Source organism: Jaculus jaculus, chromosome 1, assembly GCF_020740685.1.
Source record: "Jaculus jaculus isolate mJacJac1 chromosome 1, mJacJac1.mat.Y.cur, whole genome shotgun sequence".
NCBI lineage: Eukaryota > Metazoa > Chordata > Mammalia > Rodentia > Dipodidae > Jaculus > Jaculus jaculus.
In genome coordinates this window covers 6,519,594-6,541,747 of record NC_059102.1, presented here as the reverse complement: position 1 = coordinate 6,541,747, position 22,154 = coordinate 6,519,594, and the positions used below count along the sequence as shown (strand labels likewise).

Genomic DNA, 22,154 nt, shown 5'->3' with positions numbered 1-22,154 from the left:
AAGAAAATGCAGCCTTTGATTTTACTCTGCCTTGTGCATGTGGAAAGGCATCATAAGTTGTCCCAAGAATGTCAGCTGTAATAATAGTGCTCAGTGTGGCTATTTTCTTATGTCTTAAATATCTTCCTAAGATGTTTAAATGAGAACACGTGTCATGTATAAACCATGGCAACCACTTGGGTACGTTTTGTGTTGCTGGTGTCATTGTCATTTTCCTTCTTTCGAGGCAGCGTCTCACTGTAGTCTAGGCTGGCCTGAGATAGTCTGCCTGCTTTGGTTTCATGTGTGTGGTGTGGCATGACCTTCTGCCTTCCTTGAACACTACTGCTCTGCCTGCTTTCTTTGTTTTATGTTTCCTTCTTCTTATTATTATTAACAACGTATTTCATATGGGCACATCATGTGTTGGTACCCTCTTTTTCTTCGTCCCTGCCTCCATTCTGTTCGGGATGTTCCTCAGCAGGGTTGTGGATATTCCCCATGAGGCTGTGGTTTTTGCACAGTGAGAGCAGCAGTCAGTTGTTTTGGGGGTAGGGAATGCTTCTGGTCATGATGTCATAACCTGTGGGTCTTACAATCATTTTGCCCCCTTTTCCACAAAATTCCCTGAGCTGTATTGGGTGAGTTTTAAGTCTACTTCAGTGATGAACTTTTAGGAGCCTCTGGATCTCTGCTTTGGTAGGTGTTGAGTGTCCTCAGGGTCTGTCTCCTGCACACTGGTGCTGATTATCAGGTTCAGCATGGAAGCAGCGCTCATGTCTGTCTCCCTATTCCTCTGTTGTTTCATCTGGGGCTTGGCTGAAGTGTGAGGGGCAGCTTAGCCCTCTGGTCTCTCTGCCTTCTGAAAAAGAAGAACAGATTCTCCAACAGAGAGTGAAGTCAGTATAGATTAAATGGGGTAAGTATCATTAATTTAGGGAGAATTTGATGTATGTAACCACTCTTTTAGCCAAAAACTAGTGAGAGTTTGACACTAAAGAGAACCTAATCTCTGTCTCCATGGAATTCTGATCTGGTTCCCAATTCCATATATGGGTTCCATTCCGCTGAGTGGATCTCTTAGCCAATCAGAAAGCTATTGCTTACACACCAAGACTATGTGCCATTATTGCACTGGTGTGCACATCCTGTCAGGGGCCTTGCTTCTGAGGAGCTTACACCTCTGGTTGTTCAGATCGTTGTTGGCCATTTTCCCCCAGTAGCTCATGTAGCACTTTCTAGCACTAGACAGTAACCCACTTTCTTTTTCACTCTTGTCTGTTTGAGGGATTTTGCTTTTGGAGTCAGGGTCTTGTGTACTCCAGGCTGGCTTCTAAATTGCTATGGAGCCAAGGGTGGCTTTGAACTCCTGATTCTTCTGCTTGTGTCCCAAGTGTCGGGATGATACACTTGCACCACCCCACTCAGTTCAGATACTTCTTGCAGGTTTTGATGACCATCTCTTCCTTACCCTCTCCTCTCCCTGACTCAGCTCTACTGGGTTTGAGTTCTCTTTCAAAAAACACCGTGTGATGTGGAATCACCTCGATCAGGGAGCCGATGTGAAGGGGAAATGCCAGTTTACTTTTATTTCAACAAATGTAAAAAAGAAGTCCAATTTGATTTGGATTTCAGAGTTTGAAAGGAGTTTCCCAAGAATATGGTTATCATTTTAAATATGAGTAATATGTGATTCACACCAGCAAATGCTTTAACCCGTCCCGAGTATCAGCTGCCTGCTGGAGCCACCTCCTTCCTCGTTGACCCCTGTGCTCGGTGGCAAATGTGTCTGGCTTTTCTTTCTCTGTAGAATGCATTAGGGTCTTCTTTCCCTGCCCAGTCCTCTCATGTAGGATAGCGACTCCAACTGGCCCAGCTGGTTCGTGGTGGCCTTTTCCCTCTGAGCATTCAAACCCATTTAATGAAGGTGTCATCTGTTGTTTCATTAACCAGTTTTCTACTGTAAAACATTAGCATTGTCTTGAGATAAATCTCATGACAGTAAGTTCATCTAAACGTGGGTCTCCTGTGTTCACTGAGTTCTTTATGACCACAACCGTTTGTCGATCATTTTCATCACCCCTATACAGTGACCCTGTCTCTATGATCAGTCCCCTCTGCATACCCCACCCCAGTACCCCCCTCCAGCCCCAGGCAGTCACTAATGTACGCTCTGGGTTTTACAAGTTGTCCTGTTCTGGACATTTGTTAAAGATGCAGTTACAGGGCTGGAGAGATGGCTTTGTGGGTAAGGCATTTGCCTACAAAGCCAGCGCACCTTGGTTTGCTTCTCCCGGACCCACATAAGTCAGATGTACAAGGTGCCGCATGTGTGTGTGTCCAGAGTTTGGTTGTAGTGGCTGGAGGCCCTGGTGCACCCATTCTCTTAAATAAGTAAATAAATAAAAAGAAATGCAGTTACACAGTGGGGATTCATGGAAGACTCTAGACAGTTTCTGCATTGACAACTGCTCTGGGCTCTGTGGCTGTCAGAACGTCACATCTCATAATCCTTGGGCATGGAATACCTTTCTCTCTGTTCACACATTCTTTAATTTCCCTTAATAGTATTTTTGTTATTAGCAACACTCAACATACTAACGACACTCAACATACAAACCTGCTGTTTTTCAAGGAAGTGTCTTTAATCCCTGAGCCGTATCCTTAGGAGCAAAGAGAAAGAGTGTGGGCCTGCCACACGAACTCCAGATTCATGCACCACCTTGTGCATCTGATGTTGGGTACTGGAGAAGGGACCAGAGATGGTTCATCACTTTTGGCATCTCATGGACTTCATGCTTCCCCATCACATTTGCTGTGCTGACTCACCCCCACATTCAGAGTTCCACTTGCTTGTCCTTCACCTTTAGGGCAATGGTTTCCCAGTGTTCTTTTGTAATGCATTTAAAAATGGCACCGATTGGGCTGTAGAGATGGCTTAACGGTTAAGGTGCATACCTGTGAAGCCCAGGTTCAACTCTCCAGATCCCATGTAAGCCAGATGCACATGGTGGCGCATGCATCTGGATTTCTATTTCAGTGGCTGGAAGCCCTGGCATGCCCATTCCCGCTCCCTGTCCTTCCCTCCCTCCCTCCCACCTTCTCTCCCTCCCTCCCTCCCTCCCTCCCTCTCTCTGCCTCTAATAAATAAAAAGTAAATAAATACTTCTAAAAAATGACACTGCTTTTTCTTAATATTACTTGCACTATTGAATTTTTCAATATATCCATTTTGGTGAGAAAAAAACATGGTTGAACTTTGTACTATGACCCTGCTGGGCTCCATCCAGTATCACTCTGCAGCAATCACTGAATTAGCCTTCACTCTGCCCCAGCTACTGTCCGTGCTCCCTCTTCCTGGCTCCGTGCTCTCCGGTGTGTGCTCCCTGCTCATCAGCTTCTGTGGTGTGGAGCTGCCCCCAAATTTGTAGTGCTTGGAATTCTGACAAGTGTTCATGTCTCCGTGTGCTACACTTCTCAGACAGCATCCATGCCACGTGAAGTGGAAGCTCTGGGGAGGAATGAATCAGCTCATATCTGGTTGATGGAATTACCAAACCAAGTTTATACCTGTTGCAGTCAGATTCCAATTGCTGAAAGAAATCACCCAACCAAGAGCAGCTTCTGGGAAAAAGAGGTTTATTTTGGCTTACAGGCTCGAGGGGAAGCTCCACGATGGCAGGGGAAAACGATGGCACAATCAGAGGGTGGACATCACTCCCTGGCCAACGTAAGGTGGACAATAGCAACAGGAGAGTGTGCCAAACACTGGCATGAGAAAAATGGCTATAACACCCATAAGCCCACCCCCAACAATACACTGCCTCCAGGAGGCATTAATTCCCAAATCTCCACAAGCTGGGAACCTAACATTCAGAACACCTAAGTTTATAGGGGACTCCTGAATCAAATCGCCACAATACCTTATGTTCATGTCACGTGGCTCCATCCATCTTTCTCCCCTACACACATGCTCAGGATTGGGAATGAGATCCGTTGGGGTTTTCCTTCTCGTCAGCACTTCCCCCAGAGCTTACCTAGGTGCCATTTCAGAGATAAGGGCTCATCTTGTTTCCCCACTCTAGTTTGTCTCACTGTCTCTGTCTGTCTGTCTGTCTTTTTCATTTTTTCCTTCTGAGACAAGCTCTCATGTAGCTCAGGCTGCCCCAAACTCACGGTGACTCTAGTCTGATCATCTTCTCTTCCTTTTGCCTCCACTTCAGAGCGGCTCGGATTACAGTCGTGTGCCGGCGCACCCGGTCGTGTGGTGCGGAAGGTCAAGCCCGGGCTCCGGGCTGGGCAGGCGCTCTAACCCTGATCTGCCTCCCCAGCCCTCACCAGGCTCTTTAACCTGTCCTGCGTGTATCCCGCCACCCAGTCTTACATCGAACTTGCTCTTTTGAAAATGTCCACCACCAAACTCCAGGGTCAATTTCTACCTCTTCTTGGCTCTGTCTGCCTCTCTTTTTACTCATCTCCAGTTCTCTCTGTCTTTTGTTTTACTGTGTTCAAGTTTACCTGTTTCCATCCTTCTGCCTCAGTCCTGCTTATCCATCCTTCTGTGTGCCCTTCTACCAGGCCACCTGGCTAACGAGCTAAAATCAAGATACAAGAGTAGTTCTCCAGAGCTTGCAGGGTGAGCACATTCCGTCCACAGCTCACAGAATGGAATGAGGCAGGAGCCAAGCTCATCAGAGAGGTGTCAGGACTTTCCTGACAAGAGACCAGGAAGGGAAGACCCGACAGCAGAGAGAGGTGGTCCCTTCTCACAGAAGCCATCTCTGTCTTTCATGCTTTTCAATGAACTGAGACATCTTCCACTTATAAACATAACCTATACACATTTATTTAGCGACATAGAATCATTTGTTCTAGTTGTTCTTAATGTCTCTTTCCCTGCACTGTAGATTCCTTATATTATTGAAATGCGCATATATGATATCTCCAGTTTTGTTCTCCAACTTTATTTTCTTGTGTTATTAAAATGTTTCATAATGGCCTGGGTAATGTTTAAGAATTTTACAGCATTTCATCATAACACTGGTAGGGCTGCTTGATTTAACAAATAAAATATGACAGTTCTATTTGAACGTAAGGTAAACAACAATTTTTCCAGTATATGTATGCCCCATGTAATATTTCAAATGCAATCCTTAAGACATTTTGTGTTCTATTGTTTAACTGAGATTGAAATGGAAGTGGGTTTCCCACATTTTACCTTGCACACCTATGAAATATTGTATCACTTATACAATTTCTTGCTTTGAGCACTTACATTATCTTCAGTGATGCAGTGGGCATCATTGGGCACAATATTTCCTATTCTGAATGACATTTGGAGTGTTTTTTAGGGGTAAAATTACTGAGACTAATACTTTTTTTCTACAACTTTTCAAACCCATCCCAAAACTGCTTTTTTAAAAAAAAATTGTATTAGTTATGTACAGAGTGTGTACACAACCATGTTGGTGCCATCATTAGCCTCCTCCCTGTCCTCACCCCCCTCTCCGCAGGGACCCTCCTCATTGAGGAATGTGGGTCATACACTGTGGGGGTAGCCATCAGTTGTGGGTAAGGGGCAGTGTCTCCATGCATAATGGCCCAACTTGTAGCTCTAACAATCTTTCTGCCCCTCTTCTGCAAATTTTCCTGAGCCATGTAGGGTTCATTTTAGGTCCACTTCAGTGACGAGGTCTTGGGAGCCTCTGTGTCTCTGGATCTCTGGTTTGGTAGGAGTTGAATGTTCTCTGTGTCTGTCTTCTTCACCCTTGTGCTGGTACTAAGTTCACCAAGAAAGCAGCACTTTTGCTCATTTCCCCTATTACTCTTGGTTTCAGCTGGGGCCCTGTTGAGGTGTGATGGGCTGATTATTTCATCAGGATCTGCGTCCACCTGAAAGAGAGAAGCAAATTCTCCAGTGGAGAGTGAAGTTTGCACCACATAGATGGATACTCATTATTCTTTTAGAGAGAACTTAATAGGTGTAGGCCCTCATGTAGTCCATGATTGCTGGGAACTTGATAGTGGAGAGTGGGCTTATTTTGGGGGTATGGTTCTGACTTGTTTCCCAGCTCCAGCTATGGGTCCCATTACTCTGAGCGGATCAGTTAGTCAAATCAAGAGCAGTTGGTTACCCGCCATGGCTGTGTGCCTCTATTGCACTTGTGTGAGCATCACGTCAAGTTGTTTGCTGCTGGGTAGCTTAGGCACCTGCCTGCAAAACGTAGGGACCCAGGCTCAATTCCCCAATACCAACGTAAGCCAGGTGCACAAGGTGGTGCATGCATCAGGAGTTTGCAGTGGCTGGAGGACCCGGCTCTCCCATTCTCTCTTCCACTCCACCTCCCTCTCTCTCTCTCAAATAAATAAATAAAATATAAAAAATAAAATAAAATCCCAAACCCCCAGCAGCGCTGGGTCACCGTCCTCACCCCCCGGCCCCTTGCTCCCGTTGTCGTCACTTAGATCCTTCTTGCCTGTTTTGGCAGCACGTGCTTGATCACTATCGCGGCTCACCATTTTTGTTTTTGTTTCAGTGTCCTATTATTGAAATTCCCTACAAGTGCATGCTGACTCCGCCCTTACTTGGAGTCGCTTGGACGTCGTAAGAACATGTCTTGTTTGTGTCTTGGTTATTTTTACTCAGCAGCTGGGGGCTGGAGCCCAGTCCCCAAGCTCAAGTTCCAGGCCTAGCTTGGCATGACGGCTTGCCACCAGCCTACCTGCCAGCCTACCCACGGCATAAAAATAAAAACCTTCCCATGACTCCTCAGTGTACTAAGAACAATTAAGCCAACGTGTGATCATTTTCTTCCGAGCCTGCAGAATGCAAGCTTGCTTTTCACAATTCTCCCCCATTTTTGTTCCTAATATAAGACTGGTTTCCAATGCCTTTTCCATAAATACAGCTTTGTCCACTGTTGTAAACAAATACTCCACACAGAGTTCCGCTCTGTTCATGTGAGTGGAGAAGCCTCAGAGTGTTGGCCATGTTTCCCCAAAATGAACACTGCCACCTTAAGGACGGGGCTCCTTTCTCCAAGGGCAGAGAGAGAAGGGGAGAGACTCCTGTGAGTGTTAGCAGATTGTTACGCCTTCCCTAGTGGAGTCCCATGATCTGACTTTAAAAGGAGCTGAAATAGCAAGACCTGCTTCCTCTGAGAAAGGAAAGACTAGATGGAACAAATTGCTTTTGGCCCATTTCCTTAGGTTAAGTAAAGAGGGCATGCCCAGTGCCGGGCAGCCTTCTGCTAACTCGGGGTGCTGGCACATCCTTCTGCCCTTGCTATGCCTTCTTCAATTAGTCCCCATCCTTGTTAAATGAGGGGCCGTTTGGCTGGCATCTCAGTGACACTCTTGTCCAGAGAGAAGACTTCCCGACTGGACATTTCTAAATACCCTGGACTGCCTTTGTGGGTACCACCATGTCTTCTCGGGTTTTCTTCCTCCCTGTTCTTTGCCTTGCAAGGATTTCTGGGCATTGCATGGACATCTGCTGCCATTGAGTACATCAGTGCCAACTGTCCCGCCTTCTGGCCTGACCTGAATACTGGCTTTCCGCACACAGGCCGCTGGGCCAGTGCGTTCAGCCTTCAGGAGACTTGTTTTCCTCTTTTCCCTTACAACTTAATGTCTTAAATTAAACATGTTGGTGTAACACTTCTGATTTTAAATCACCGCCGGATGACTTCGCTGATTCTGAGGTGTGAGACTCTGTTGTCGAGCTGTTTGGGCCTGCACACATCATTTAAGCACCTGCTGGGTGCTCCTGCGTGGATACAGACCGCTTTCTGGAAAGCTCCTCATCTCGTAGATGATCACGTCCCAGCAGCTGCATCTGGGTGGAATTCAGGAAGAGTCATACTATGGATATTATTTTCTTCCTCATCCTCTTCCAAATTTCCTTGCTGCCTACAAAAGCAGGGGACAGTGAATCTCACCTGGTTGGTTTACCTCTTGGTTGTCAGCAAAGAAACTTCTCAAAGGAGAGTTAAAATGTGCACCTGAAATGGGGAAGGAACTTAGGTCGGTCACTGGGTGTTGATATTCCCGCCCCGTCCCAGCATTGCCTCTTTCTCTTCAGAGGGAGCACGCTCGACTCTCAGGTCACTGCCTACCCAGTGGAACTGGAAGTGTCTAGACGCTGACTGAAAAAGCAGGTGCTCGAGGTTTCCATGCTTGGTCAGGATGTAACGTCATGAACACGAGGGTCCAAACCAGAGACAGTGTCTCACCAGGAGAAGATGAGATGCATAGGGAAGCTTCTCTGGCGCCCAGTGTGCACCAAATATTTGTATCTTTCAAACCTCATACTCATAAATAGACATTTCACCATTTTACAAGTCATTCCTCCTATGCAAAACAAGCATTATTTAGCTCTTTCCCTGAACGCCACCAGCTTGGAATCTAAGTCTCAGCAATTATTATCATTCACAAATAATACATTTCTGGGCAAATGGAAGATACCATATCATCATTATTGTATTTGTTCAATTTGCAAAATGTGTCCTTTGAGGACTCATTTGGAAGTATATGTGTATATTCCAGATAGCAAATGGATCGGAGGAAATATTGGACTTTAACATTGCACTGTGGAGTGCATATTCCAAATTAATATAAAAGACATTTAGGCATTCAAATATATTCTTGGAAAAAGTAGAGTTGGTGAAAGAGTGCAATTTGGGAGCTCATTTTCTAGGAAAAAAATAGGGATGTGTCTCAGACTGTGTCTCATTCTAAAATTCTACAGGCTTGCACCGTTTAATGGGGGAAGTATATATCTGTGTTTCTTAAACCATCATTAACTTACAGGTGCATATTAAAAAGCAAGGAAGGCTTTTCAGTGTTATTAGTCGCTCATTCTGCAACTGAGAAATTGAAGTTAATGGCAATAGGACTGGTCAGCCCTGGGCCCCCTCCAAAATACACTCCCTGCAGGGGGCTCGCAGCAGGCACCGGCCAGACTCCTCTTGTGCTGGCTGCCTGGGCCCTTTCTTTTCTCTGTTGTGATTGTGCTGCTTGGTTTCCGCCTCTTCCTCTCCAGCCAGCACTGCCCCATATGAGGAACTCTCCCACCTGACACTCCAATGAGCCTGTCTTTCTCCCCTGGTACTTCCCAACGAGGAGAACTGAACTGTAACTCACAGTGGAGTTGGTGGTGATTGCCTCTAAAGTGGCCAAGGGAGACAGGGGCAGATTTTGAGAAATAAAAGACCCCTCTCTGCCATGACCCAGGAGGAAGAGCTCTGCACAAGTTCTGCCTGGTAACGAGGCCTGTGAGCTCCCGAGAAAGCACAATGCATGAGTGGCTGTGATGTCAACTTTGTCTGTAATGTTTGTGTGCTGACTACAAAAATACTTAACGCTTATTTTTTCCATCTGAACGACCTTATGCCAGGAAGAATTTCATGCAATTAAGGATGGGATGAAATCACGTACTCTCCCCATGAAACCATCCTGAGATGGGCTGTGATCCAGGCCTTAGCCAGTTAGTCTTGAGCAAGGCGTGGCAGGATTCGGGGCTTCCGCCCAGGCCTCCCTGCCTTCCCGTGACAGTTGAGATGCCCTCCCCCTCAGTGCTGACAACTCCTCTCATGCTGCTCCTTCCTTCTCTCCCCACCTTTGATCCACCTGCAGGGGAGCTTCGTGGCTTGCATGACAGCTATTTTACGACAGATGGAAGACTACCATTACGCTCACCTGATCAAGACCTTCGGGAAAATGCGGACTGACGTCGTGGTGAGTGTCCTCTATGTCATTGTGAACCTTCGTGTTTGGGGCCACATCAGAAGCAAACCCATGAAGGCAATGTCAGGATTCTGTTTTGAGTAGATTTGTGCATGAGAGCTTGCTCTGGCAGGTGTCACAAGCCGCACGGTCGCACCAAAGCTTCCTTTTGACTTGGAGATTTGCAACTGGGGCTGACCTAGAGAATGAGTTTTTATCTGAGGCCAGAGAGATGCCTTTCTGGTCACGGCACGCTCTCCCGTGTTACTGCGTCACTGGGGAGTGAGAGACACGCCCTGTGGTCATTAGCCCCTCCGCTTCGGGATTGACTTTTCAGAGCAGTATCCTCAGAGACCCTCTGGGCATAAGCTATTCTCTGTTATTAGTTATTAATTAGCCCTAGTCATGAATCCTCTTCAGCTTTTCTCCAAATAATCTTTAAGACTTCTCATTGAAAGTGTGCTGCAACTGAATTAGGAAAGAGTAAAAGAAGGGAATTTATTGTTTAGGAGTTCCCTCCTGATGTCCTGAAATTACACCGCCATATGGCAGATCTTCCCTGTGGGGCCACAGTCAAACCTGCTGTCAGTGCGCTGATGTGAGGTGACGTGAACTCTTGATTCCACTTCTAAAGGTCCACATCCCCGTGGAATAGTCACAGATTCCCAGGGGACACAGCAAGCTTTCCTAGTGCTTCCAAAGCAAGGCTGGCAGTGCTTGACCTCTGCCTTATGAAGGAAAGAAGTCAGGGGTTTTCATGATTCTTTTTTAAAAATATTTCATTTATTTATGAGAGAGAATGGACAGTACAGGGTCTCTAGCCTCTGCAAGCAAACTTCACCTTGAGCATCTGGCTTATGTGAATACTGAGGAATCAAACCTGGGTTGTTAGGCTTTGCAGGCAAGTGCCTTAACCACTAAGCAATCTCTCCAGCCCATTCATGATTCTTTTCAAAGATTTACTTCTAGGACAATTTTTTTGTTGTTGTAGATAAGCAGATATAGATATGTAGATGGATAAACATATAGATAGATGGTAGATAGATTACAGATAGATCTCTAAAAAGAAAATGAGTCTATACTTCAAAAAATATCAATTTCCCTTATACATAGATCAAAGATGAATTGATTAAATATGCATGATAGATAGATAGATCCATATCTAAGAAAGATGAATCTGTACCTCAAAAAATCCTAGCAGTTATCCTTGAAAATTAGGGTATGAGAGTCAGGGTAAAGCATGTTTGTGTATGTATGTGTAAGTATTGGTTTTCTGTGATTACCAGTGAGCAGTTCACAGCAGAGGTGCACACATGTGACGTAATATATGTCACATGGCATCCTGTGAGTCATTGGAAACCACATTTTTTATGTATAGCATTTAATACCATGACTGAATCTTTGAATCTTTGGTCAGTGGAAAATATAAGTTATATTGTGAATCTCTATCACTGTCTTTGTGGATAATATTTTGGGCTAAATAATGTTTCCCAAATAAAAATTTCTCATGCTAATAAGCAAGAACTTCAGTTAGTAATTTTATGTCATAAGAATTGTCACATGGTCAAAATCTACACCTGCAAACTGTTGTAGAGGATGTGACACGATGATACAATGGGACAAGCTGCATACGACATGGTGGATGGGTGGCCATGGGACCATGTGCCGCCTCTCCAGGCTGCCTGTCTCCGCTAGTCCCTCTACCTGCTCAGCAGTCCAATTGTTCCTCTAAGGCAATCCACCTCATGCAGTCCACCTCATCTAATGCACCTAATGTAATCCACCTCATGTAATCCACCTCATGTCATCCACATAATAGATCTACCTCATGTAATCCACCTCATGTCATCCACATAATAGAATCCACCTCATGTAATCCACCTCATGTCATCCACATAATGGAATCCACCTCATGTAATCCACCTCATGTCATCCACATAATAGATCTACCTCATGTAATCCACCTCATGTCATCCACATAATAGATCTACCTCATGTAATCCACCTCATGTCATCCACATAATAGAATCCACCTCATGTCATCCACCTCATGTCATCCACATAATGGAATCCACCTCATGTAATCCACCTCATGTCATCCACATAATAGATCTACCTCATGTAATCCACCTCATGTCATCCACATAATAGAATCCACCTCATGTAATCCACCTCATGTCATCCACATAATGGAATCCACCTCATGTAATCCACCTCATGTCATCCACATAATAGATCTACCTCATGTAATCCACCTCATGTCATCCACATAATAGAATCCACCTCATGTAGTCCACCTCATGTCATCCACATAATAGAATCCACCTCATGTAATCCACCTCATGTCATCCACATAATAGATCTACCTCATGTAATCCACCTCATGTCATCCACATAATAGAATCCTCCTCATGTAATCCACCTCATGTCATCCACATAATAGAATCCACCTCATGTAATCCACCTCATGTCATCCACATAATAGATCTACCTCATGTAATCCACCTCATGAAATCCACCTAATAGAATCCACATAATAGAATCTACTTCATTTACTCCACCTCATGTAATCCATCTCATGTAATCTACCTCATGTAATTCACCTAATGTAATCTACTTAATATAATCCACATAAAAGAATCTACCTAATCTAATCCACATAGTATAACCCATGTAATATAATCTACCTCGTGTAATCCGGCTAATGTAATCCACTCAGTGTAATCCACCCTGTTTAATCTACCTAATGTAATCCACCTCATGTAATCCACCTAATGCAATCCACCCAGTGTGAATGTGGTTGTATCGGGCACTTTCTGCTGTTGAGGCATACAATGTCTCAAAGGTGTTGGGTCCATGTGAAGCAGTCACCAATGGCAGTAGCTAGTCTCCATGGACTGTGCATTCTAGATGGGAAGAGATGGCTGGCTCCCGTACTTTACTCTTAGGACCATTTCCTTGTCAGCGATTCCTCATGAAGGCCCCACACACTGGACTGCAGGCCTGGGGCGTGCAATGCTGTCTCAGGGACTCGCACACCGGCAGCATACAATGGTGAACCATGCCCGCACCATGCAGGAGCATCACAGGCAGGCCAGACTCTCGTGACCCATGATTCAGCAGAGAGCCTGGGTCAGAAACTCCTTCCAGCTCGTCCAAGTTGTCCGTGCTCTGGAGGAGCCTGCCCTGCCGGCAGGCAAGGCTATGCGACTGTGGAGGCAACTTGCCCACGAAGGTGAAGAGAAATCCCTGTGGGCTGAGGATGTAGCTGGTAGCTTCTGGCCCTGTGTGTGGGCGGATCTCTGAGGGAAATGCCAAAGAGGCATTGAGTTGTCCTCCTGGGCCACAGTAAGAACCTTCACCTCTTCCATGCTTAGTTTTCTGGGTTTTTCCTCATAGATGTATGTTTGTATGTGTGTGCACGCATGTGTGCATGCATGTGGAGACCAGCAAACAAATCAGGTCTCATTCCTCAGGCACCATCTCCCTCTTAGACACAGGTCTGTCACTGGTGTGGAGCTCACCAGTTAGGGTTGGCCGGCCAGTGGGCCCCGGCAGGCTTCCTGTCTCTGCCTCCCTGGTACTCGGATTCCACGGGGGCTGGGGATGGAGCAAGCACTTACCCACTGAGCATCTCCCTTGCCACTTCTGTTTGTTTTCCAAACATTTATTTTGAAAGGATTTATTCCGAGACCGCTGTGGAGTCAGTGCCAATGTAGGAGAGAAAGAGCCTCTGTGCCTTTACCCAGTTGCTCTCGGGGGCAACACCTTGCCAAACTGTCACACAACATGGAAACCAGGGCTCTCGCAGTCATGCGGTTCGGATTCCTCACGTATGACATCCATTCTTTGCTCTAACAATGTATCTTAAGTTCCATGTATTGGGAGGTGCTTGAGGAACAAGGCAAGACAAACAGCGGTTCCAGTCCCCTGAGCTGTCCACTGCGGGCCCTGTGGCCTGGGCTTCCTTGTGTATCCCCGTCAGCTTGCAGCAGATCCCTTAAGACTGGGCACGCCATCGGCTGCCCATCCCCATTAGCTAATGGGTGGTGTTGCTCCCATGAGCAGACATGAACTCCCACAACAGCCAGACCGCAGCTGGGCACCCCTGGACAAGAGAGCTCTGGGGGTCACCAGGCTGCTCCAGTCCCTGGCTGCCGATGGGGAAAGGTGTGCCCTTCCTGCCACCCTGGGATCTGAGCAGGAGCACTCCAGTCCCTGGCTGCCGATGGGGAAAGGTGTGCCCTTCCTGCCACCCTGGGATCTGAGCAGGAGCACTCCAGTCCCTGGCTGCCGATGGGGAAAGGTGTGCCCTTCCTGCCACCCTGGGATCTGAGCAGGAGCACTCCTCAGAAGACCATGACGTTCTTCTGCAAGCACACACACTCTTATCTTCCCTTCAAAGGTCAACTTGCCATCTGCTCAAGGTCACTGTCTCGAACAAAGCAAGCACGCAAGGGCCAACCTTTCACACGTTTGTTTGGTCCTCGGCTTTAGTTCCTGATGGAGAAGCTGCACTCAGATCTGTCTGTAAGTGCTGCTCCCAGGGCCTGGCACGGTGGCTCCCACAGAGCTGGCAGGATGCTGGGCTCCTTCCTTGGAGCAATCAGACACGTTGTCTTTAGTCTGGGAGCATTGGGAGGCCATTACAGAGATGGGCTAATTGCACGACAGGCCAAGCCTAGTGCTTTGATGAGATGCATAATTGAGGTGGTGTGGCCCAGTGGCTGAGTTTTCACTAAGTTCTAGAAAATGACAGAAAATTGAGAATATTACTCTGGGGAAATGTGAGGAAAAGAGGGACCTAGGGAGTGGGTGGGAAGTCCCCTGTGCAGTCCAGGTGCAAAAAGATGGCTCTTTAGGGATGGAAAGAAGCAAATGGACTTATGATAACACTCTGCCTCGGAAATGCACTTTGTTGGGCCGTCTGCTTATCACATAGAGCAACTATGGATTGTCAAACTAAAAGAATGCAGCAGGGCCACAACTACACTGACTGACTGAGGAAACCTTCAATTACTATTACTTGTCTTGGAGACCCTGGCAGAGCCATCTGCAAAGACTCTCCTCCAGTCACACCGGGCAACGCTGCGGTCTGGGCCACAGTGGCTCGTGTGTGCTGCAGCCCAGCAGCAGAGCCGTGGGCCCTCTCCTGCCCTTGCATCCTTTCCTTTCGTCAACAGAGACCCCAATTCAACAGCTGGGCTGTGCTAATGAGGTGTGGGCCTGAATCTAACTGGAAAGAAAACAAAAGGGCTTGTGAAAAGATGTTTCTCTCAGAGTAATGGAAACCAGACCCTATGTCTCAATTATTGGGTTTCAAGGAATTGGGATTAGGGGGGTGGGGGGAATCTGCAAGAAAGCCAGCAATCCAGGCAAATTGAGATGTGGCAGAATTACAGTATTTATTCATTAAATATGCAGCCTGGCCACGCAATGGGAAACTCCTGAAAAGTGGGTAGCGAAATGGTAACACAGTCAAGCTGGAAAGAGAAGGAGGTCTCGCGTTAGGGGAGCTCCAGTAAGTAGTGTCCCTGGAGTTTGTTGGCTGGTCATAGGCGGGTTTGGAGGACACACACACTCACTTTTCTCTCCAGGATTTGCCCAGATCCCCAGCCTGGCCCAGAGTCACTTCTGCTCGAAGGACCTCACCTTGCTCCCTGCGCTTCACTTATGGTCATTGGTCACCAGTCCCCACAGGCCTACAACAGACGTGGCCTGCAGGGACCAGCGGCTCAGAAGGTCCCAGAGCATATGACAGCGGCTGTGAGCTGAGCTTCTTTACAAGCTGTGTGGTTGAAAACTGCACACTGGGAATCGCGTTCTCATCTACTTCCATTCCATCCTCCATGTTGGCCTTCTCAGCCGGCGAGCCTCATTGCGGCTCAGCAGATGACGCAGATGAGAACTATCCACGCTCTCGGCAGTGTCCTGCCCTGGCTTCATTTTTCTAAGTCCCCTCGCTGTTGCATTTCCTCTTCTACCCTCGGTCCTGATCACAGGACCAGAGCTGAGGGCTTTGCAGAGGCCCTGGCTGTGTTCTGGTTGGTAGAGCAGAGCAGGTGTCCCGTCTCTCCCACAGGAAATGCTCCCGAGGGCCGCCAACGTGGGAGAGGCCTTAGGAGAAGTACCCCTTGCTGAAATTAGGAGCATTCCTGTGAGCCTGAAAATGGGGTGAGGGCAGCAGGACACCAGCCCCTTAACCCTGAGTAGCTTTGGGTAGGAACTGTTGTGCCGAGGAGCTGGGTAAAGAGACCGGGGCTCCCATGCCTGAGGCCAATGGAATACGTGCATAGGGTCAAGATGTGTCTCAGTTTTCAAATTATCAAAGAAAAAGAACTTGATAATAACACCCAGATTTCAACCCAGTGAGAGCTTTTCAGAATGAAAAATGGATTTAGGGCAAACATTAGGGAAATCTACAGCTTGCTGGTGAGGTTTGTAAAACCCATGTTTTCCTATGAGCAGAAATGGTACAAATGTATATTTGTACCCCTTGGGCATCTTTTTGTAACTATTACAGAGTCATGGCCAGGTTCTACTTAAAATGCATCCTTGCAAGAGCTGTCTCAGGCAGGAGACACTCGGGTAAACAGGAAGAACTAATGCACAGGTCCTGTGAAATACATCTTCATCCACTTTTAGAATGTCTTCATGCTGCTGAAAATAATGGGGACCTTTATAACCTCATCATTCATGCCTTCTTCTGGGGGTAGTTTTCACCTTGTTCCTGGTGGGCTGTCTCACGGCTGCTTTCTGATTTCAGGATTTTCTGATGGAAACATTCATCATGTTTAAGAACCTCATTGGGAAGAATGTCTACCCTTTCGACTGGGTGATAATGAACACCATGCAGAACAAGTAAGTGGGGGGGCTCGGCTCCACCAGCTGTGCGGGGCAAACTGCGCCTCTGTGGCTGGCACCTGTGGTTCCGTGGAGACATGGACAAGGAGGTCACAGGGGTGTCCCAAGGGCACTAGAACCTCGGGACCTGTCCCTGTGGAGAACAGGCTGGTGAGCGGCTCCCTCAGCCGCCCCTTGGCCGTCAGCGCCTCTCATTTCACTCACGTGTCACCGTCCACCGCCGCCGCTCTGGGCGCTCCTCACAGCTTTGGGGAGGTTGACCTTTTCCTGTGTTTCAATTTAAAAAAAAATGATGAGCATTTTCCCCAAACTTATGAAATGTGTCTTACTGTCTTTTTGTGAAGGAATTGGTTAATATGTAACAGTTTCGGTTCTGTCAATTTTGTGAGCACCAGTGATCATGGACTATTTGTCAGGTGAGTGTGGCAGGGCCGTGGGCACCCGTCTTTTCTTACTGCGTTTCTCTGAAGGCACGTCTGTGCTCACACACACTTGCAGGGAATAACGCAGAAACCTGTCGTATGCTTTGAAGCTCTTCTCTGGGAACATTTGGTAAAGGTGTATGACTATATTTTACTTTATTTATTTTTTTGAGACAGGGTTTTGCTTAGTTTTGCAGGCTTGCCTTAAATTAGTGGCATTCCTCTTAGGGTGCCACCATGTCTGACTTTATTTTTCACCTTAAGTTATTTAACCGGCATACAGAATTGGTCTCCATTTGACATTGTCATAGACATGTCTCACTGTCCCTTGCTCATCATATCCACCCCCTCCCACCCCCGTTCCCCGCAGGAGAGAAAACAAGCAGTGTGTGCTGCCTCGCTTTGCTCCACAAGGTGCTTTTCTGGTGCTCTGAGTCTTTTTAGCAGGGAGTGAACTCTGTGGGTCCCCTAACCTGAATGCAGGAGTGTTTTAGTCCCAAACAATCTGGCTTGTGACTTTCACACGGCCTCAAGCCACTTGCCTTTCTGTCACCGTGCATCCCGCTCTTCTGGCCCGCCATTGACCTCTGCCAACAGCCCCAGGCCCTAGCCACTGATGAACTCTTCTTTTCTACACTTCGATCATTTTCCATGATCTGTGGGTGGGGAGTTTGGGGAGGGGTTTCTTCCCTCTGGCTGAGACCTCCAGGGTGTATTCACAGCTGTCCCAGTCCTCTTCTCAGTGTGGGTGGGGCTGAGGGACTAGGGGCAGCCTGCAGCCTGGGGCTGTGGGGAAAAGCCAGGACAAGTGTTTGGGTGTAGGTTCCTTTCCATGAAAATGTCTTCTCCCATTGGGCTAGAGGTGAGGTGTGATCAGAATCACTCTCCATTCTCCCAGCCAAGGAGAAGTGAGCTTGAGCCTGGCGGCCTCTGAGAGGTCTCTAGTGTTCTTGTGACTAAGCTTTCAGCTTCCCTGAAGGCCTTGCCATGTTGCCTGCCTTTTGTCCACCTCAAGTATGCGGGGGGGGGGGGGGGGGGGGGGGGCTGTTACCAGTCTTCAGCCAGACATTCCTGTGGCCAAGATCTCACACACAAAATAGGATTGAGGGCAGGAAGGGCAGATGGCCAGCAGAGCTGGGCCTTGCCAGAGACTCCGCCATGACCCGGAGCAGTGCAGGGGTCCTGCTGCCAGGCCTTTGCCTCCTTTCCCCGCTGCCCCTTGGCACCCGCGTCCTGCCTCAGAAGTCGGGGACCTAACCTGCTGGCCTGCTGCTCCATTTTCACTCCTAGGGTTATGCTTGTGATTGGAAAATCAGAATTCCTCTGCAGAGCTGTAGAAGTATTTTCAATAGGTGTGTTTTTTTCACATTTTTTTTTAAAAGCAAACCATTAACAATAACAGAAACCCCCACTGCCCTTGCCCCTACCCCCGCCACGTCCTAGAAACATGGATCCATGGTGTCATGGATGGGCTTCTAAAAGGCATGGCATCAGGACAGAGTGCACAGCTGGTAGCCACGATGATCTGACCTCCCAAGCGGGGCAGCCAGGTCGTAGCATTCAGGCTGTCCACTGCGCACCTGTGGGTGGCCACTTCTCCAGCAAGGTGCAGAAGCTGCATTTCCTGGGACCCATCTCTCGCCATGTGGAGAGACACGCGTGCTGTATTTGCTATTTGTTTTAGTGATGACTGAGGCAGTACCACTCTTACATCACTCCCTCTTTCTAACGTCATCAAACGCCTCCTCCCTCCACCTCTGGGCTGGGATTCCCTCCCCAGAGTCATTGTGTGGCATCTCTTGAGCTGTGCCGTTATTTCTGGGGTGAGGAAGTACTCGGAGTCACGGTCCCCAGAATGAAGACAAGCCTGAGGCAGCCTTGGGCTTCTGCTCCCCGGGGCCTCCGGCGTCTCCTCCCTGTAACGCGCGGTGGTGTGTGGCTGCGGGCTGGGCGGTGTCCGCTGCATCTCCACTGGTACCATGAGACTTCCAAGGAACTAGCGCTGCACAGGTGACACCTGGGTCAGTAGTACTCCCGTCCTCCGAGTCACTGACCGGAACTACAGCACTACTGGGACAGGGAGCCAGAGTGTCTGTCTGCAGCCTGAGTCGGACTCCCATGAGGCACCGCAGCAAACTGTCTAATCACAGATTCACAGGTCTGAGCCAAGGGCCCTGTCAAGCAGCCTTTCTTCCTATGGAGCCTCCTGGAGCTAGGTGGTGTGTGTATATGTGTGTGTGTGTGTCTGTCCCTGTGGTGTGTATGTCTGTGTATCTACACTTCTTTTGTGTTGTTACCTCTACATGTGTTTATATACCTATGCATCTGTGTTTGTGCTTTTGTGACTTTTGTTTATACCCCTGCATATTTTTGCTTCTCTGTGTGTTTTACGTGTGCATACCTGTATGTGTTTTCTCCTCTGTTCTGTGGGTGTGTTGGCTCCCTAGTGAAGGCTCTTCTGGTTGGACAGATTCTGACTCTTAGAAGCCACATTCCTCACCAGTGACACAGTCCATGGGGACAAGTTCCAAAGCCAGGCGAGCTCTGGGGAAGAGTCAGCCGTTTTCTACTCTGGTTCTTATAGCCACTCTTCCCACGTTGCATGGCACCCTCGTGCTGGAAGAACTGTCTCTGGTGATCAGAAGCTCCTCAGCCATGTGGCTGAGGCAGGCTCTGGCCTCTGGGCCATTATATTGCAGCCCTTGGACTCAGCTGGCTGGGGACCTTAACTGCTCTTTGGTGTTTCACTAACATCGTAATAAAATCATGCCCTTGTGTTAACTATGGGGTAATGTGTAACACGATTCCCATGCCACTTCCTGTCTGCCTGATGTTTTGGCCTATTACTTAATAGTTTATTATTTCCCCAATCACCAGACTTTCTTGTGTCCCCCCACCCCCCACGGCCTGCATCAAACTCCTTGTCTTGGTGGGAGAAGCTTCTAGAGTCTGTATTTAAGTCTTAATGGCATAGCTGGACATAGAGTTTTACCACCCACAGCTCAGAAATCCACAAAATCAACTGCTCTGGGCTCTTAAATATCTGTGAGCTCTTGGGTACGCGGGGCTGATAAAGTGTAATTACAGATTGGAGTTCAGCTCCCTAGTCAGAGATCAAAGTGAGGTTCCCAAAGACCACCTCAAAGGACAGCCTGCCTGCTGCCGTCAGTGGAATGACCTTGAGCTGGAGAATACCAGATGGCAAAGGGACCTTAAAGCCAAGCACAGAGATAAGCGTGTGTGCACTTGCAGAAGGACGTCATGGTCTTCTGAGGAGTGCTCCGGCTTAGACCCCAGAGTGGCAGGAAGGCCACACCTTTCTCCATCAGCAGCTGGGGACTAGAGCTGCTCCAGTGTGCCCCTGAGCTGTCCTTCCCAGGGGTGCCCCAGCTGCGGTCTGGCTGTCGTGGGAGTTCTTAGCTAGCTGCTCATGCAGTGTGACCTCTTGCTATGGTGGGTCTTTTCTGGTCTTGGTTCACCCTGGCTTGGTGCCGTGTTTACGCATCAGTAATCCCCACTAGAATTTTCAACCAGGCCAGCGGTTGGTCTGTCAGGTGGACAGAATACCTTTTCCACCTCTGAGGCAACGTTTGTTCTGAGCTGTTTTAATTGTGCTCGAGGAAGACATCTCTGTGCTATGTAGGGGTGAGGGACAGGGCAGTGTGGAGGGGTTTTGAGAACTCGTACTTGTTTGACTGTGTGGTAGGTAACAGAACCCTTTCACATTCTCTGCGATTGAGGCTTGAAAGGAAACTTTTGCACCGGCAGCCACCGGCACTGCGCTGCTCCATGAGCCTTCCTGTGTGCTGCGCCTCCTCCCCCAGGAGAGAAGGCGAAATACACGTGTCTCCTTGCTCAGAGCCATCATGGTTGGCAGCTGTCATTTTCAAAGGTTTTCTTTTTCTTTTCTAATTAATTAATTGATCGATTTGTTGAGAGAGAGAGAGAATGTGCACACCAGAGCCTCCCACCACTGCAAACTCCAGACTCATGTGCCCCATTGTGCATCTGGTTTACGTGAGTCCTGGGGAATCGAACTGGGGTCCTTAGGATTCACAGGCAAATGCCTTAACCGCTAACCCATCTCTCCAGCCCTCAAAGCTTTTTAGTGTCCATTTCTATCGGCACAGATTTTGCTTTGTGACTGACTTTGCCTCAGCCAGGTTGAGCATGGCCCAGGGGAGAATATGCTTATATCCTTGCTTTATGTCCTATATGGTTTTGTGGAAGACTTGTTATGTTTTCAGTAAGAATTTGATTGTACATGCATGTAAAACAGATCATGTAAAATCATGGAGACAACATGGAACTTTCTAGATGTCAGAGTACCTGAAGCTGAGTGGAAACAACAACAACAACAACAAAGCAAGAAAGGAAAATAGCATGGTTATAAAAGTCTCACTAAATCTGACAAAGGATCCTTGCCACTTCTTAGTGAAGAATGAGTTTGCAGTGTGGGTTCGCGTGTGAGACGCCAAGCCCGAGAGGCTCGAGGGAGGGAGACCGATGAGGACTAGGGGTCATGTCTTCACAGTGAGTGTGTAGGCCCTGCCCCGGCACAGTCGGGCTCATGTTTTGTTTCTCTAGAGTGGAGAACTCCTCTCCTGACGGGCTGTTGACCAGATCCTGGCTCTTTCCTAGTAGCCTCTCTTCCTTCTCTTTCTCTCACTGCTGACTCAGGGTTCTTTTGATGAGGATGTTTTTTGTTTTTTCTTTCCACCCATGAATACAGTGCCTTTCATTTTCACTAATGGGACACTCATGGTATATATCATTTACATGTGGTCACACTTCTTGAATAAAATAAGCACTGTCTCTTTTTTCACGTTATAATTTTTCTCCTTTAAAATGTAATGTACCTTCCCCCATTAAAAGTCATTGATGTTTTGAAATCTGGGTCGCAAGCCTACCGATCTTTCTGCCAATGTTAATTTGGTATAAGTTCAGGGCAGCAAGGGGCACTAATCCTGAGAAAGGGATTCCATCTTGGTGATGCCAGGTTTCCTGGGCATAAATCATATTGGTGCTCAGAAAGCAGATGTGCAGGGACAGCTGCTTGCTGGTATACTGCCTTCCATCTCACTGCTCGGGAAAAGATATAGTCCTGGCAGTACTAGGGAAGAGCTTCAAATGAGAGGCGTTAGAACCCTGCTTCAGGAGCTC

General features: G+C 47.7%; 1 protein-coding gene across 3 annotated transcripts in view; it reads left to right on the top strand.

Moving 5' to 3' along the window:
• Dock1 (dedicator of cytokinesis 1) overlaps positions 1-22,154 on the top strand; it is a 561,057-nt gene that overhangs the window by 337,896 nt on the left and 201,007 nt on the right. For all 3 annotated transcript variants that reach the window (XM_045145312.1, XM_045145301.1, XM_045145308.1), the window contains exons 28-29: positions 9,616-9,717; positions 16,472-16,566. In XM_045145312.1, the coding sequence (XP_045001247.1) occupies positions 9,616-9,717; positions 16,472-16,566 (197 nt within the window). The remainder of the gene's footprint in view (positions 1-9,615; positions 9,718-16,471; positions 16,567-22,154) is intronic.